Raw genomic sequence first — 15,905 nt, 5'->3', positions numbered from 1 at the left:
GGTATGACGCATGGCCCTGATTTGCCTGGGGCTGTGTCCAGGGACACAGAACTTTCTGTCCTAAAACTGGGAAGCTGGTCCCCTGGGTAAGTTACTTATCTTCTCTGTGCCTTGGCTTTCAACTTAGTCAAACAATAAATATCTGACAGGAGAAAAGTGACGATTGTAGCTAACATTCTAAACAACCAAGTATACAACAGGTAGTAAAATGCAAAGAAGCTTCAAAATGGTCACGAAAAATCCTATCCTTTTTTATTCCATTTTCCATGAACTTTCTGAAACACACTACCACCACCTCCTGATACATGTATACACAGACAAAAGTACCTCTTATCGCTTTGAGGCGCCCTCGTGGCGTAGTGGTTATGAGTTGGTCCACACTTAGAACCACCAGTCTGCTCCTTAGGAGAAAAACGGAGCTTTCCATTCCCCTAAAGAATTACAGACCTAGAAACTCAAAAGGTAGTTCTACTGTGTCCTACAGGGTCACTATGAGTCAGCATCAACTTGATAGTCATCAAGTTTGGTGTGACTTAGATTATCTCTTTTAGTTCTTAAATTCACCTTGTAACATTGAATTACTATCCCCACTATTTTAAAAACTCACTGCCATCAAGTCAATTCTAACTCATAGAGACCCAGCAGGACTGGTTAAACTCTCCCCGTGGGTTTCCGAGACTATAACTCTTTACAGGAGTAGAAAGCCTCATCTCTCTTCCATGGGGTAGCTGGTGGTCTTGAACTGCTGACCTTGTAGTTAACAGCCCAATGTGCAACTGCTAAGCTACCATGTCTCCTCACTATACAGATGAAAAACATGAGGCTAATGATTGGCACAAAGCCATAGAGGTAACAAAGGGCAACACAATTCCAATTCCAATCAAAGCTCTTTCCATTATATCAAATCTAAAATCCAAAGCTGAGAAGTCAATACTAATTCATAATAACCTTATAGAACAAAGCAGAACTGCCCCCTCAGGTGTCCAAACCTATCATCTTTATGGAAAGGAGTCCTAGTGGAGTAGTGAGTTATGTGTTTGGCTGATAACTGCAAGGTCAGCAGTTCAAACCCACCATGCAATCCCAGCGAAAAAAGAGGAGGCTGTCGGCTCCCATAAACATTTAGTCTCAGAAATCCTACGGAGCAAGTCTACTCTGCCCTTCAGGGTCAGACTCGTCTACTGGATGGCAGTAGGAATCTTTGGAAGCAGGTTGTCATATCTTTTCCATCAAGTTGCTGGCTGGTGGGTTCGAACTTCCAGACTTCTGATTCAAAATCCAGCTCTTGAACCACTACACCTTCTCCCTTATACCAGTGGGACTCAAATTTGGCAGTCCATCAGAATCACCAGGGAGCGTTTTATCCCTGGGCTCTGCTCCCAAAGAGTCTGAACCTCGAGTTTGGGGCCTATGATTTGTGGAAAGCCCTCCATGTTTGCTCCTCTTCTTGTAATTATTCGATTGTAACACACAGTCAGTCCGGATACCACCTCGATTTGGGCACTTGGAACCCCTCTGAAGAAAGCATCTTATAAAACAAACCGAGAACAACACAATCAACACTTTGCTGTTTTCTTACATCTCACTTCTCTCAGTGATTCTTGAACTCTAATAAATCCTGGGCAAACTTTTCAGAAAGCCGGCAAATAAAAGTGCAGTTACAGATAGAAAAGGGCATGATTTGAACTCTGGTTTCCTATACCACCAAGAGTGAAGAGAAAGACTTTGCCCTTCACAGTAGGACCCACTCATGGATGGCTCATTTGGAGACACAAAGAAAAAGGGGGAAATGGGTCTTCTAGAGAAATTGGAATTGTCCTGGAAAATTCCATTTAGAATAATGCAACGCTGCCTGCCCTATGGCCCAAAGATCTGACTTGACATATTTGACTAGATTCAACATCATGGAGAGGCAAAAGGTTGACCCACTTGATGTGACCTGGAAAAATCCAAGAGGTATGTACGAATCTCCATGATTCTGTAGACAGATGACCTAGGTTCAAATACCAACTCCGCTGACTCCAATTATATAACTCTGGACAGATCCCTTCAAGTTTCCAGACTTCTGTTTCCTGATACGCAAATGGGGCACAAAAATTACGCTTATCTCATGGGACGGTTATGAAGATTAAATGAAATGGTGTATGCAAAGCACCGATAACTGAGTGTGGCATATGGCAGAACTCGGTACATGTCAACTATTATCATTATTTCATTCTCTTATGCTTTAAACAAAGTAAACTACTTAGAATTTCTCTAATCTATTTTGTTCGCTCTTGCCGTAAGATCCTGGAACATATTTTTCACCTGAGAACTCCCTTTGCTCAGGAACTCCTGCTCACTCTTCAACAGTCAGTTATCGTAACATCAAGGGAGAAAGACGGACCTTTTTACTCCCCCAGGTCCACTCTCAGAAACTCACAAGGGCAGTTCTACCCTCTCCTGTGGGATTACTATGGGTCAGCATTTGCTTGACAACAGTGAGTTTTTTTAAAAGTAGCATCTACTCCTAGACTGACTCTTCTGTGCTGGGTTACCAACCCCTTTTATGTTCTTATGGGCATCCTATGAACACTTCACTAACAGACCCTGCATTCAAACCCCAGTCTGACTCCAAGCCATGGTTATCACCAATCTGCTTTGCTAAATGGTTTCACACATGTTAGTGAACTTGTCTGTTCTTTTACAATAGGCGCTAGACCCCTAGCCGATGGGGACTATGTCTTTTCTATATATACATATCCATTGTGTGTCATCAAGTTGATCCCAACTTTGGGTGACCCTACTGTAACCTACCACAACCTGTTGGTACTGAGTCAATTCCAACTCAGCAGCACTGTCGGACAGAATAGAACTGACCCATAAGGTTTCCAAGGCGGTCAACTTTACAGAAGTACACGACCACATCTCTCTCCTGCGGAGTAGCTGGTGGGTTCAAACTACTGGACTTTTGGTTGGCAGCCAAGCATTTAACCACTGCGTCACAAGCGACCCTACCACAGCACCTATTAAGAACGAATCAGTGCAAAAGTGTTCAATACTGCTTTGTTGGATGAATGAAGTGGGTAGGGTAGGAGAGATAAGAAAGAGTAAGAATGAACACACAGGAAAGCCCATCGCTAAGACAACGGTTTAACAATCAACTACCTTGAAGACAGCAGTCCCTGGACAGATGGAGATATAAGAGGAAAGGTGCCTGCTGGTTCAGATGATAGTAAAAGGTGATTTCCAAAAATCTGGCAAAAACAAAGCCTGTCTAAGTTCAGCCTGCTGTACCCAGTCTCTTCCTGGCCTTACATTCGACAAAGAATGTTACATAAACATAACCCTGAAAAGAAAGAAGCAAAGAGGAAATACCAAAGGGAGGCCTCTTGAAAAGGCTCTCAATGCAGCCTTCCTGGTTTGCCAGAAGAGCCTTTGCCACGTTAAGTCCCAATACGGGCTGTTCCGTCTGTGACTGTGGTGGCTCCCATTCCCTAAATCCATATCGACGTAATGCATCAAATCCTTTTCCCTCAATCTGTCCCAAGCGAGAATCTCCCGTAGCCTCGTTCCTGCCCCTCATTTTCTCAGAGGTTAACGTTTAACAAATTACACTCCCAACCTCTTTCCAGACCCATCATCTTTTTAAGTTCAACAAGAGTGGAGCTTGCTGGCTAATTTTAAGTATCACGTTTCTCCCTAAGCAACTCTCAAACTGCTCTCTGGTTTCGGCTGCAGAATGTTAACAGGCCAGAAAGCGCAAGGGAGACAGGGCACTTTATCAGTTTCATACCTAAAATAATAAGCACGTTTAAAACAAACAGTTGGGAGAGATTGAATGGCACGCTCTACTGTCGGCAGCAAAGGCAGAACTGGCCCAGTCTAAAGGGTTGACAAATCACGGAACGGTCTTCTGGTTTCACAATGGACCTCAGCTCATCTGAGAATGCAAGTTCATGAAATCTTCTTCTGTTTCCTTAAAAACCAGCCCAGCCAAGATGTGAAGTGGGAGCAACCCAAGCTCCCACAGACACCGTCAGAGGGGTCCTAGGCTTGACTCTGGAATGATGACAATTTCCAAAAGGCCAATTTAACAGCAATTGGATTTTTCCTGCCTGCCTGCACCATTAGCTGACAACTCACCTCTCCATCACATCTGCAAACAGTTCTCCTAGACAGTTCTGACATTTCCCACTTAGAAAAGCCACTTGCAGGAAGTTATTAACCCAAATGGATTCTTCCTGGTCAAGCTCTGGGGTACAAAAAGGCCTCAAATGGGCAAGTCTGCAGTTACCTGGTTCCCAGAAAGGTTTCCAGAAGAAGGCTTACCTATGTTTTACATAGGTATAGGGATTCAATTTTATGGATCACAACAAATTACGGCTAACATCGTATAGAAAGAGACTTCCGGAACACTTAATTGTGTTCCTGAGGAACCTGTATCAAGACCAAGAAGCAATTGCTTGAATAGAACAAGGAATATGGTCTGGTTTCAAGTCAGGAAAGGTGTGCAGCTGGACTGCATCCTTCCATCATATTGATTCAATCTGTACGCTGAACAAATAATCCCAGAAGGTATAGTTATATGTACTCAACAGTAGGATTGAGGAAAGGCACAGTAAGAACCTACAATGTGCAGACGACACAGTGTTGCTTACTGAAAGTGAAGAGAATTTGAATTGCTTACTGATCAAAATCAAACACTACAGCCTTTGTAATGGCTAACACATCAACATAAAGAAACCCCAAACCCTCATAACTTGACCAATAAGCAGCATTATGATAAATGGAGACAACATTAAAGTTGTCAAGGATTTTCTTTTACTTGGATCTATAGAGGTCTAAATACAGACATGTACATGTGTAAATATATTTAGAAATAATGATGGGAAATAGATCTATGTGCATATATTTATAGGTTTAGTATTATGGTAGCAGATGGACATTGGGTCTCCATTCAAGTACTCCCTCAATGCAAGAACACTCTGTTCTATCAAACTGACATTCCATGATGCTCACCTTCCCAACATGATTGCTGAAGACAAATGTATACATAAGCAAAAGTGGTGAAAAAGCTGATGGTGCCTGGCTATCAAAAGATATAGCATCTGAGGTCTTAAAGGCTTGAAGATACACAAGCGGTCATCTAGCTCAGAAACAAGAAAGCCCACATGGAAGAAGCACACGAGCCTGTGTGATCACGAGGTGTCAAAGGGATCAGGTATCAGGCATCAAAGAACAAAAAATAATTGTGAATGAGGACGAGTGCAGATTGGGGACCCAAAGCCCATCTGTAGGCAATTGGACATCCCCTTACAGAAGGGTCACGGGGAGGAGACGAGCCAGTCAGGGTGCAGTGTAGCAATGATGAAACATACAACTTTCCTCTAGTTCTTTAATGCTTCCTCCCCCCAACTATCATGATCCCAATTCTACCTTACAAATCTGGCTAGACCAGAGGATGTACACTGGTACTGATAGGAACTGGAAACACAGGGAATCCAGGACAGATGATCCCTTCAGGACCAGTGGTGAAAGTGGCAATACTGGGAAGGTGGAAGGAAGGTGGGATAGAGAGGGGGAACCAATTACACGGAGCTACATATAACCTCCTCCATTGGGGATGGACAACAGAAAAGTGGGTGAAGGGAGATGTCAGACAGTGTAAGACATGACAAAATAATAGTAATTTATAAATTATCAAGGGTTCATGAGGAAGGAGGGAGCGGAAAGGAAGGAGGAAAATGAGCTGATGCCAAGGGCCCAAGTAGAAAGCAAATGTTTTGAGAATGATGACGGCAAAAATTTACAAATGTGCTTGACACAATGGATGCATATATGGATTGTGATAAGAGTTGTATGAGCCCCCAATAAAATGATTTAGAAAAAAGGAAATTAGAATGAGCAAATCTGTCTTGAGAGAAGTGAGCCAGAATTTTCCTGGACATGTTCTCAAGAAGGCCCAGTGCCTAGAAAATGAATCATGCTTGGTAAAGTAGAATATCGGTGAAATGGAGGATTGATATAATGGCTGCAACAATGGGCTCAAACAAGACCAATTGTGAGGCTAGTGTGTGCTTGGATAGTGTTTCATTCTGCTTACAAATTCTATTCCTATGAGCCAGAACCAACTCACAGCCCCCAACAATAACACAATATAAAAACCATCAAATGGGAAAAATCAGACTAGAGATGCCAGTTATTGTAAGACTAACTTTCTAGAGGCGTCTAGAGGTACAGTGCAGTAAATAACTTAATATGGCCCTTCTAGCCATAGTCTATGTCAGCGGTTCTCAGCCTGTGGGTTGCAACCCCCAAAGGGGTTTGCCCAATTCGTAACAGTAGCAAAATGACAATGATGAAGTAGCAACAAAAATAATTTTATGGTTGGGGGGGTCACCACCACATGAGGAACTGTATGAAAGGGTCATGGCATTAGGAAGGTTGAGAACCACTGCTCTATGTAACTTTCACAAATAACTGGATAAAAATTATGTAAAGGATGTATGCATGATCTACAAAAGGGAGAGGGCAGCTTGCCCTCTAATAATGTAAATAAGGTGTATGGCACCCCTGTGAGGATGAGACCATGCAAATAAAAGTGCACGGAGCTCCAATGGGGAACTTGGTCAGTTTTGCTAGCCTAGTAGGCTTCAAAAAAAACCCTAATTCCAGAGCAAGGAGGTACTTTATGACCACCAAGAAAGAGTGCATCCCTTGGACCCAACATCCCTGCACTGAAAAGCCCCCAGACTGAGATAGGGAGATAAAGGGAGCGAGACCCCAGGAGCACTAGCCGGAACACCAGAGATGCAATGGTGAGAGAAATGGCCGCAACACAGTCAGCAGAGTCAAGACACTGGCAAGCCACAATGCAGGGAGCTTCCTGGCTCACAGAGTGAGAAAAGTGAGTGCCTTTGGGCAGGAGGCACTAGTGGAGAGAGGTGCCTGGAGGCACTCATTGGCAGAACCAAAGAGCTTTGTAACACTTAGCTGAGAAGAGCAAAGGCTGAAGGGCCATGGGGCTTCCCGGACAAGGGCCAGACAGAGGTGTGCCTGTGGGCATAGCTACAAAGCTGTTCGGACTGAAGAACTGTATCCTGGATTGTATGTACCCTGTTACGTCCTTAATGAAGATCCCACAATTGTGAGCGTTGTCTGGGGATTGCATGCGGCCATTGCAACAGCTCGCTGAACCCCACAGAGAAGTGGAAAGTGGCAGGACTGGTGTCAGCATGGAAAGGAGGCTGCAGGCGGAAGCTCTATGAGACCTCTGTCTCCAAGGAATCCGCTCATTTGCTTCCCCTTCCCCTTTGTAAAGTGAGAGTAAGTCAGACACTGCCCCACGGCACTTTCACAAGAGTGCATTTATAATAACAGTTCCCCTTTTAAAAAAAAGGTAATTCCACGAAAACCAAAGCCATACAGTTTTGTTCGCCATTGTGTACTAGCACAGTGTCTAGTTCATAACAGACACGCTTGCTGAATAATAATAAATTTTTAAAAATAGTGTTAAATATGAGACTCTTTACATGTCACTTCATTCAGAGCTATGAGGTAGGCACAGAATTCCAAGAAAACGGAGGATCAGAGAAGGAAATGAATGGTCACCATTTTAATAAGTGGCAAAGCTGGAAGTCAGGAAGCCATACTCAGCCCTATCCCCTCCCCCAAACACTGGCTCAGTCACTAACCTGGTGAGGTTCTTATATTGAGAGTCCTGTTGAAATTATCTTTGAGTGCTTCCACCACAGACTGCAACTCTTCATTCACCTCTTCCAAGTTGATTATATCTCCAACCAAGGCTGCGTTAATATTCACTCTGGTTTGCGACTGTCCTTTCCCTTTGGCTAGAAAGTCAACATTCCGGAAATGAACGAGCAGCGGTTCAAACAGAGACAACAAGCAATTGGTGATGGAGTGTACAAGGGAAAACTAGCACGTGCAAAAAATTACAAAACATCATGACTGAGCCTAAAAAAAGAACCTGCATGTACTCAGTAGCAACTAGATATGATGACATTCAAAAACAAAAAAACAGACCTATACGCAACAAAAGACTGCAAGGCTGTGGGTGTCGGCAACTGCAGGGTTCCAGTTTCCACCACACCATAGACAAAAAGTATCTTCCAACTGAACCTCAGTGTCCTCATCTGTGAAATGGTGTGATCTGTGCTTTACTGAATCATTTCAAGGATCACATGAGTTCACGTGGGAATAATTTCTTTTACATCTAGCATCATGGATAGTCCAAAAGCTATCACCATCCATGGATCATAAGACTTGTGAGCATGAATGCTCTTTCAGCAGTTTGCTGCCCTGAGCAGAAAGGGGATGATCTTCAAGAAAGTAGAAAAGGAGATGGGGGGAAATTAGCCAACAGCCTATTTCTCACCCCATCCTTGGGAGTGGACTCCGTCACCCAGCTCCCTGAATTAAGCTGGTTGATCTGTTTGACAATTTTGTCACTCATTCAATTATTCAGTAAAATTTTTGAATACATACTATGTGTCAGACCCCTGAATTCGGTGCTTATTAGAGAAAGGCAAAGAATGTCTTTAGCAGTCCAACAGGGAAGACACATAGCAAGCAACAATTGATCTTACAAGTAATTCATTATTAGTTAATTCATTAATACGGTGCTAAGTGCCCCAAAGGTAAAATAAAATACAGTGTGCAGAAGGGCATGTAACCGGGGACTTGACCTAGTTAGTCTAAAAGGTCAAAGAAGGCTTCCCTGAGGAAGTGGCATTTAAGCTGCAGCCTGCGGTGCATCAAAGTCTCATTCTTGGATGACACAAGCCATTAAGATCATCCATCTAAATCCACAGCTCTAATAACCCCTCACCCAGCAACCTTCTGGTTTTAATTTGACTTGCAACGTAGATCTTTCCAATACGGAGAGGGTGTGTTGATCGGGTTTGCTTGGCGCTGATATCTCTGATTCTAAATGACGCTGATGGACTAAAGGAAAGAACCGAGGCATGTTCAGAGCCACAACCAGAACAAATAAGGAGGAGGTGTGGTATGAGGAAACCAGGCCCTAAAGTTCGAATACCACCTCTGCAATTGTGACCCTTCTGCTAATCAACTGAACTGGGGGGAACCATGTCCTTAGGTGGGGAAGGAGAGAAAATGCATCTCGGCGCTCCCTTACAGCTATGATCGCTCCAGAGCTCAATACAAGAAGAGGGAGAGGTGGGCCAGTGTCCTGTGTCTCTACCTTTGGCTTTCTTGGTAGCAAAATGGCGAACCGGTAGAGCTGAATGGGCCAGGTATTGCCTATGGTCACTTTGTCTTCCGCTCACTGTCTTCAGGGTAACATCTGAAACAGGTCTGGCCAGGGCTGCAAGGGAGTTGCAAATGGCCAGGTGGGTCAAGCGGAAGCACCTTAATCCTAAAGCCATGACTGAAGACAATCCCTGGAGCATCCACTAAAAGACAAAAAGGAGAGAGTCATGTACAAGCAACTCTTTACAGCTTCAAAACACAATTATCAAGGGACCACTAAAATCTGACCCCTGTGCCAGGCACTTTTAATTCACTATCTCTAGAGAAGAGGCTTGCATGTTGAGTGGTTCAAACCCACAAATCACTCCAAGGGAAAGGATGAGGCGATCTGCTTCTGCCCGGATTTGCAGCCTCAGAAGTCACAATGGGGCACAACTGGCCCCATGGCAGTGGGTATCTCTAGAAGACATGGGTGGTTCAGTGACAGGACACTTGCCCTCCATGTGGGAGACCGCTTCGATTCCCAGCTAAGGTACGTGGGGGTGGGACTGAACAGGTTTCAGCTGGGAGACCCTGACTCGATTCCCCGCTAATGTCTGTGCGGTGGGACTGAACGGTTTCAGCTGTTTCCGCTTACAGACAGACAAGGAAAAAGGCCTGGTGGTCTACTCGCAAAACATCAGCCAACAAAGTCCCTCCCTCTAGAAAGCAATGGTCCACTCCACACCAAGCCTGGGGCTGCCAAAGGACCAGGCAGCGCTGCATTCTGCTGTGCCCAGTCACCATAACTAAGGGGCCACCTTGATGGCACTGAACCACAACCTTCCCAACAGCAAAATATTATTTTAGCCCCATTTTGGAGGATGAAGAAACTGAGCTCAAAGAAATATAAGCAACTCTATGAGCTGCCAGCCTCCCAGTCTGCCTTTGCCACTAGCTCCCTGTTCGGAGGCAGGGAGAAGAGAGGTAACAGGATGGTGCCGCAGCCGAAAGCTTACTGAAATTAACCCCGTGCATGGGAATGATGGGCACAAAATGCCGAGAAGGCTGCACGATAAAGAGGGAGGGCAGAGTCTGGGAAGAGAACTTTAAACTACATAGGAAAACCATTTCAACAGCCATAAAATGACTGGAAAATTCACACGACAGCATTTAATTAAAATTTTCTTTGGTTCTTTATGCACTGATTACCAATTAGAATGCACTTTAATGTGAGTCTGGGGCATGGTTGAGGTTTGAGGTCTTCCATATTATGGAACTAAATGTCTGGAAAATGCCACCCTCCTCTCCACTCCTGCAAGTTAGACATGTTTCCGAGGACTTTAGGCATGGAAAGATAAAATAGCCTGTAGGCAGAGCACTCCAAGCCCATTGACAAATGCCGAATTAAAAGTTTCTCTGGCTACCACCATTTCAAATTAAGAGTCATTACATTAGTACCAGATACCTGGAGGCTACTATCTTGGAAAGTTAGCCTTATACTTCATTTTAAAAAATCAATTTGATTACATATAAATGGAATGGTTTACAGCATGGACTTTGTAGCGAGGAAGATCTGGAATCAAATCCTGCCTCCACCACCGACTAAAAAAAATGCCCGTGAATCTCTCTTCAGCTTGATTTCAACTGTAAAATGGGAGCAATAATACTTATTTCTTAGCATTCTGAGAACAGGTGAGGTTATGCAGATAAACCACTTGGCACAAGGCCCAGCAGACAGAAGGAGCACCTAAAACGACGCCTATTGAGAGCTAATGCCTTTCCTTCCAAAGATTTTCATGCCAGGATCAGAAACAGCTAGTAAGAATTCTTTTAAGTTATCGTTGACGTGCAAGGTAGTCTCGAGTCAAACTTGGGTGCAAATTTCAGCTTCGGGGGGATTCACTCTTTTTCTCTGGCCATGGCTTTCCACATTGGCAAAGTGAGAAAAATAACCCGATCTTAAAATGACACCAGTCTGCTTGTGAAACCCCTACCACGGTACTTTGAAGATAGCAGCTGATTAGTAAGAAGTAGCTATTATTGTCATCAGGAGCCCTGGTGGCACCGTGTGTTACTTTGAGTGGCTAATCACAAAGTCAGCAGTTCAAACCCACCCGTCATTTCCATGAGAGAAAGATGAGACTTGCTGATCCCATAAAGACTGAAAGTCTCAGAAACCCAAAGTGGCGTTTCTACTCTGTCCTCTCGGTCACAGAGTCACTGTGACTTGGAATCAACTTGATGGAAGTAGTTAAGCTTTTTTGTTTTTTGTTTTTTTGGGGTTTTTTTGGGGGGGGTATCATTGTAATCATTTCTTTATTTTAAAAATGAGCACATACGAGTAATTTCTTCTCACATGATTTTTAACGATAGATGCTACTTACCAACGCTCAATAAGCAAAGTCCACAAAAACAGATCAAGATGAAAAACAAGGCATGTAATTTTCTTCTTTTCCTTAATTACTATTGCCAATCTGAAAAAACTCACTTTGTTGTTGGTGCCAACGCATAGCGACCCAATAACAGGGAAAATCTACCCCTGTGAGTTTGCAAGACTCTTAGTCTTAATTGAGGTCAGACGCAGACTGCTCATTTTATCCATATTATTTCATTCAATCACCTTAAAAATATCACAAAGCAAGTGTGATAATCCCCATTTTACAGACTTAAAAACTGAGGCTCGGAGAAATTAAGTCATGATCCAAGAACATGCAGCCAACCTCTCTGCCCTATCTCAGCAGAACAGCTCACAAAAGTTTGGCCCTAGGTTTGTGTCTAACCCACATTGATATCCAAATACGGCTGTATAATAATGTGTCATTTTCCATTCATGTTTTAACCCACGGGGTCTCGATCGAGCTGCTCCATTTAAGAAGGGTTTCCGGGTGTTCCTGTTGCAGGTCCTAACATGAATCCACAGAGCAACAGGAAATCGAAATGGGTTAGAAATAAACAACCTTTGACAGAAAACACAGCACCCAAAAGCAGATTCCGTACACGTGAACCGGAAGAGAACTCTATAAATAAACCACATGGCTTAAACGCTTTAAGGCATATATTTTAACCGCACAGAAGTCAGGAAATTTCAAAGTAGAAGTTCCATAAAGGCACTCCCTTGAGCCCTTTGCCTTAAGGACATACATGTTAACACTCAGTTCTGTACAGATGAAGAATTAAAGTTGAAGAAAGAAACTGTTAGGTGGCCTAAATATTACCAAACAAAAGTAGCCAATAGGCAGAAATAATGTGCTATAAAGTATCTGGGCTCTAGCAGCTGTACTGAACTTGAGTCTCAGTTCCTCCACTTTCTAGCTATGGGGCCTTCTGTAGGTTTACACAGCACCAGGGTTTTACTGATGAGCCTTTACAAAAGATAATGACAATAGTGAGAGCTATACTTATTAATGAGCCAAGTGCCAGAAGCTATTCTAAGTGCTTTATGTACATGTGACCCTCGTAACCATATAAGTATTATGAGTAATAATATGCCCAAGGTTTTATTTGGGAAAATCTGTACTCATTCCCACTATACCAGACTGTGTCCATAGAGGCCTGAATGCATCCAGTAGGTGCACAATAAATAGTACCTATTATAATATTATTTAACTACTAAAATAATTCTTTTAGTTACTTGAAGTGCACATTTTTTATTCAAAATTGTCTCAAAAACTTGAATTGTCTTATTCTTCATTCAAGGCACATTTTAATTTTGGAAAGAACTAGATCCCGGTTACCCACTGTCACAGCAAGCCCACCCCCCCCCCATCCAGCAGTATGAAAGCAAATCTTTTAAAATATTACTATAAAATCAAAAGCCTTTATTAAACAAAAATATTAAAATGTGAAGTTATTGCTTCTGTACATGTCCTCCATCTAGGTCAATATTCTTCTGAAGGTTGTTGTTTCCATTTCTCTGTCCCCTCTCCCAAAGAATTCTATGCTCTTCGTGACTTACACCTTGCCAAAAAAGTAACAATAATATTCCTTTTACATGTTCTTTGAGTTTATGGGAAGTGGGGGGTGGGGGACTCTGAAGGGGCAAGTTCAGCACTGTAAGACGGATGGAGAAGTTTCCCAACTCAAGTCACTTTCAAAGACAGAGCAGGAGCAATGTCATGATGGGGGGTGAGGGGGGAGAGGGAGGAGGAGCGACAAACAAACCTTTCTTGGCCTTTTTCTCATCAAAGCAGAGTTTCATGTTCTTAAATTTTCTTCCCTAATTAATTAAGTCAGTTACATTTTACGTGTAATCACGCCTGGTCATCCTTATCACCACCGCTGCCGCTATTGCTGCTGCTGCCACTGCTGGGTCTATTGACAGACTGGACAGCAACAAGAGCAAAGCAATAAAAAGAGAGCGAGAAAGAGTGGAGAGCATCCTGCCCCATCTGCTACTTGGCCTGCCGCAGCAGCCAGAGCAGCCCACCTCTGCTACCTCCTCTGCTACTGAGGCTGCCAACATCACCACCGCTGCCCAAGAGCCCAAGCCCAGGCCACGTCCTCTGCCTCAGCTGCCTGTATCCCATTGGTGGTTCACTACTACAAGAGTCTGGGTTTATGGTCTTTAAATCCCACAGGGGGACATAATAAACAAAAGGAGTACTGTGTTCCCTTTCCATTTAAACTCAAAAAAGACCTTACTGGATCATGACTGTATACGCAGCAGGACACTGAATGGACTATAAGTAATGTCTACTAGCAATTTAATGGCAGCTATATTCATAATTAAAGGACATTTTTAACAGTTGTTGGTGATGTTTGATAATAGGGTAGATGCCTTATTAAGGATTAGAATTCTGGAAAGCAGCTATCAGTACAAAATAATTTTTTTAATCTCAAAAAAAAAATTTTCTTCCCAATAAGTCCACCTGATCATCCGGGTTCTTTGAGAATACCTGTCATGATTATCCCTTTGGGGTCTCCAAAAACAGTTACTATGACTTTGTGATTTGGTTTATCTGCCTTGAATTCTGCCTTGAATAGATCCCCTTGGGAGGCACAGTTTTGTTTAAACCTTTTGTTTTTAAAGGTCCCCTGAGGCTAAGACAAGTATTACTGAACTTGCTTGCAAGTTCTTATCCCCTGATTATTGAGATGTTTAAATATGTGTTTGAAATAAATTTGTGCGTTTATTAAACAAACCTTTCATACTTTTTGAATTACCCTTGTGTATTAGTCTACACCATATACATATTTTATGAATGTGCATGTGTATGTATATGCCCTATGTCCTTTGATTCTCACAATAAGCAAAGAGTAATTATTACCACAATCCACAAAAAGCAAATTGACCTTTCATGTCCTCACATACTCCTTTTGCTCCCAGGCCTTCAAACCTGCTCTTTGGAATCTGCTGGGAATGATCTTCCTTTACCTCTCTTATTGCCTGAACATTTTCTTGCTGATTTCAGCTTCCGGTGACCATCTCTTCTACTCCAAATACTAGATCAGCTCTCCTACAGACCACTTTCATAGCGCATTACACTTATTCATAACCTCTATTATTAACAGTAGAGTTGACAATTGTGTAATCATGGGATTATTCTTGTTCCCTCCACAACGCTAAAATGAACCTGCAAGAACTAACCTATAGTTGTCTTGTTCACTACTGTATCCTCAAGGCCTAGCTACCAGAACCCAGAAGATACTGAATTACTGCGACAAATAAATGACTGAAAACCCCCAAAGATTAAGTTCTTGCCTGGTATCGCATTGCTGGCACCAGAATGAGAAACTAGTCCTGGGCCCTACTTTCCCATACTGCTACTATGATGCCTTGGTTGGCTGCATTGTTCTCAGAGACATGGATCACTCTTTTCTAGAGTCCCCCAAAACAAAACCCATTGCCATCGAACCCATCTGGCTCACACAGACCATACAGGACAGAGTGGATCTGCCCTCTACGGTCTCCAAACCGGTCCTTTTTAGGGAAGCAGAGCCACGTCTCTCCCACAGAGCCGCTGGTGGGTTCAAATCACCAGCCTTTTGGTTGGTAGCTGAACACTTAACCACTCGGCCATCAGGGCTCGCCTAACGTCATAAACAGCCAAGGGAGTGATGGGAAACTCGAACAGATGAAGACAAGAGTGTTTGCCTCCAGGCCAAGAGTTCTGGATACCGATATTGCTACCTTGTCACTCCCTATACTACCTCTCTCTCTTAACCGTCTCAGGCTCACAGGCACGTGGGCCGGCTCCCCCGCTGACTTCCTTGCAACTCCTTTACAGGGCAGCCAGCAAGAGAAACTATTTGTCAGGATGTGGCAGGATTGAAGGTTACCTTCAAAGCCTTCCCAGCTACATAAATACTTTGTTGCTGCCCAAGGGCTATTGAGCTGACCACTGGTTTGCCACTCGGATAAAAATCCAAGTTCTGAAGTCAGCCCCGGGCCTGAAATCGAACTGCCACACTTGGTAGTCCCGTCACCTTGGCAAAGTGACCTGCGCGTCCGTTCCATCTTGGGGACGCACCCCTATTTCCGTGGGATTGTTCTGAAGACGGAATAAATCGAGGCGAGGGCTCTTGGCTAGTCGCCTCCCGCACTGGCTCACTAAATTCCGAGCTGGTGAGCCGGGCCCCGCGGCCAGCGCGCGAGGTAGCTCGGCGGCCGCAGGTCCCGCGCCCTGGCCGGAAAGGTCGAGCCGGGCAACGCGAATCAGATCGCGGTCCGGAGCCGGGCACTGGGCACCCAGGGGTGCCCCCGGCGAGCC

At 43.8% G+C, this 15,905-nt stretch overlaps 1 protein-coding gene across 1 annotated transcript in view; it reads right to left on the bottom strand.

The window, feature by feature from the left end:
* MRRF (mitochondrial ribosome recycling factor) overlaps window positions 1–15,905 on the bottom strand; it is a 55,498-nt gene that overhangs the window by 39,341 nt on the left and 252 nt on the right. The window contains exons 2-3 of the mRNA XM_075560444.1: window positions 9,206–9,416; window positions 7,677–7,832 (exon numbers count right to left, since the gene is read on the bottom strand). Of these exons, the coding sequence (XP_075416559.1) occupies window positions 7,677–7,832; window positions 9,206–9,413 (364 nt within the window). The 5' untranslated portion in view covers window positions 9,414–9,416. The remainder of the gene's footprint in view (window positions 1–7,676; window positions 7,833–9,205; window positions 9,417–15,905) is intronic.

This window comes from Tenrec ecaudatus, chromosome 10, assembly GCF_050624435.1.
Source record: "Tenrec ecaudatus isolate mTenEca1 chromosome 10, mTenEca1.hap1, whole genome shotgun sequence".
NCBI lineage: Eukaryota > Metazoa > Chordata > Mammalia > Afrosoricida > Tenrecidae > Tenrec > Tenrec ecaudatus.
Note: the sequence above shows the minus strand (reverse complement) of the source record. Positions and strands in the feature narration are given on the sequence as shown.